The sequence below is a fragment of the Nematolebias whitei genome, chromosome 1, assembly GCF_014905685.2.
Source record: "Nematolebias whitei isolate Nwh7 chromosome 1, NemWhi1, whole genome shotgun sequence".
Taxonomy (NCBI): domain Eukaryota; kingdom Metazoa; phylum Chordata; class Actinopteri; order Cyprinodontiformes; family Rivulidae; genus Nematolebias; species Nematolebias whitei.
In genome coordinates, this window is record NC_056498.1 from 42066751 (window position 1) to 42068756 (window position 2006).

The window sequence follows — 2006 nt, forward strand, 5'->3', positions numbered from 1 at the left end:
TGCCAGGGACTCGTCCAGAGTCTGGGACTTGTCAGGTGCCAGGGACTTGTCCAGAGTCTGGGACTCGATCGGTGCCAGGGACTCGTCCAGTGTCTAGGACTTGTCAGGTGCCAGGGACTCGTCCAGAGTCTGGGACTCGATCGGTGCCAGGGACTCGTCCAGAGTCTGGGACTTGTCAGGTGCCAGGGACTCGTCCAGAGTCTGGGACTCGATCGATGCCAGGGACTCATCCAGTGTCTAGGACTTGTCAGGTGCCAGGGACTCGTCCAGAGTCTGGGACTCGATCGGTGCCAGGGACTCATCCAGTGTCTAGGACTTGTCAGGTGCCAGGGACTCGTCCAGAGTCTGGGACTCGATCGGTGCCAGGGACTCGTCCAGTGTCTAGGACTTGTCCAGTGCCTGGGACTCGTCCAGTGTCTGGGACTCTGGACAGTGAACCCTCTGATCCAGTCTAGGTTGAACCTTTAAAGGACTCGGAGCCACTAAAAGCTGATAAATATTTCTAGTCTTTCATGAATCGTCTTCAATTAAAAAAACATTTTTTAAAACCTGTCCTCAGAAGACAACATGAAACAGAAGTCCATGAGTGAAAGACAGAACCAGAACCGTCTGTCTTCACAGGAGTCAAAGGTTGATTCAGGTCTTTTATCATGTTCAAACACCTGGTCTCACTGGTCCAGCAGGACTCACCTGGTCTCTGATGCTCCTGCAGAACACCATGTCCGGGTCCAGCCCTTCGTCCACAAACAGGCTCACCTGGGACAGTTTGGACCGCAGGACGCTGCCTTTGATCAGGTACACCTGAGTGATGTAAGGGACGTTCCACACACCACTGAACACACACACACACACACACACACACAGAGACACACACACAGACACACACACACACACAAACACACACACACACACACACAGAGACACACACACACACACACACCTATCATCAGTTAGTTTTGGACAAATGTTTCTTCTGTCTCTGAACCCTGAGGTCCTCAGAACCAGACAGTCTCTTGTTGGATCTGGACTCCAGATGGACAGTTTGTCCTGAATGACCCTGGACAGGTCTTTAAAGACCATGACAGACCCTGGACCAGTCTTTTAATCCAGGATCCGGGTCCCTGCCTGCAGGTGTGTTTGACTCACATCCTCTTCCCCTGCACGATCTCGATGTAGTCCTCAGATCTAGAGTAGTACCCTTCAGGACTCAGAGCCCCCCAGAAGTTGCTCCACAGCTTCCCATGTTTGGACAGCATGGGGGCGATCACAGACCTGAGAGACACCAAGGTCCAAATTACAACCACAGCAGAACATGGGACCTTCAGACCGTCTTACAGGACAGAGTCCTGCAGACGGGTCAGGACCTACTTGTTTTCCTCCATGAGGACCCTCAGAGTGTCCGGGTTGATGAGGGCCACGTCTGAGTCCAGGCTGAAGTAGTACCCACAGTCCGGGTTCTTCTGACACGCCTCGCTGCAACACACCACAAGGTTCTCACAGAGCACACCTTCTACAGGTCTCATCAGACAGGTTCTCCTGGTCCACTCACCTGGCCATGGTTCTGGCCTTGTCCTCCTGCAGGTTCTCCTCAGGTCCAACCAGGACAGCATCGGGGAACAGAGTCCGGTACCGCTCCCAGAACTGCTGGATGTGGCGCTCGTGGTACACCACCTGGAGACAGGTGAGTCAGAACCAGAACAGACCGGGTCAGAACCAGAACAGACCGGGTCAGAACCAGAATAGACATGACAGATAAAAACACAACGAAGTAGAAAAGAGGCGTCACTCTGTTTTTAGAGTTAATACATATCTGTGTGTGTTGTTGTTGTTGTGTGTGTTGTTGTTGTGTGTTGTTGTTGTTGTGTGTTGTTGTTGTGTGTTATTGTTGTGTGTTGTTGTGTGTTGTTGTGTGTGTTGTTGTTGTGTGTTGTTGTGTGTGTGTGTGTTATTGTTGTGTGTTGTGTGTGTTGTTGTGTGTGTTGTTGTGTGTTATTGTTGTGTGTTGT

The 2006-nt window shown here is 51.4% G+C and overlaps 1 protein-coding gene across 1 annotated transcript in view; it reads right to left on the reverse strand.

Moving 5' to 3' along the window:
• plod3 (procollagen-lysine, 2-oxoglutarate 5-dioxygenase 3) overlaps positions 1 to 2006 on the reverse strand; it is a gene marked incomplete in the record, with an annotated part of 34637 nt that overhangs the window by 3059 nt on the left and 29572 nt on the right. The window contains 4 exon segments of the mRNA XM_037677111.1: positions 691 to 832; positions 1147 to 1272; positions 1369 to 1473; positions 1550 to 1671. Coding sequence (XP_037533039.1) covers positions 691 to 832; positions 1147 to 1272; positions 1369 to 1473; positions 1550 to 1671 — 495 coding nt within the window.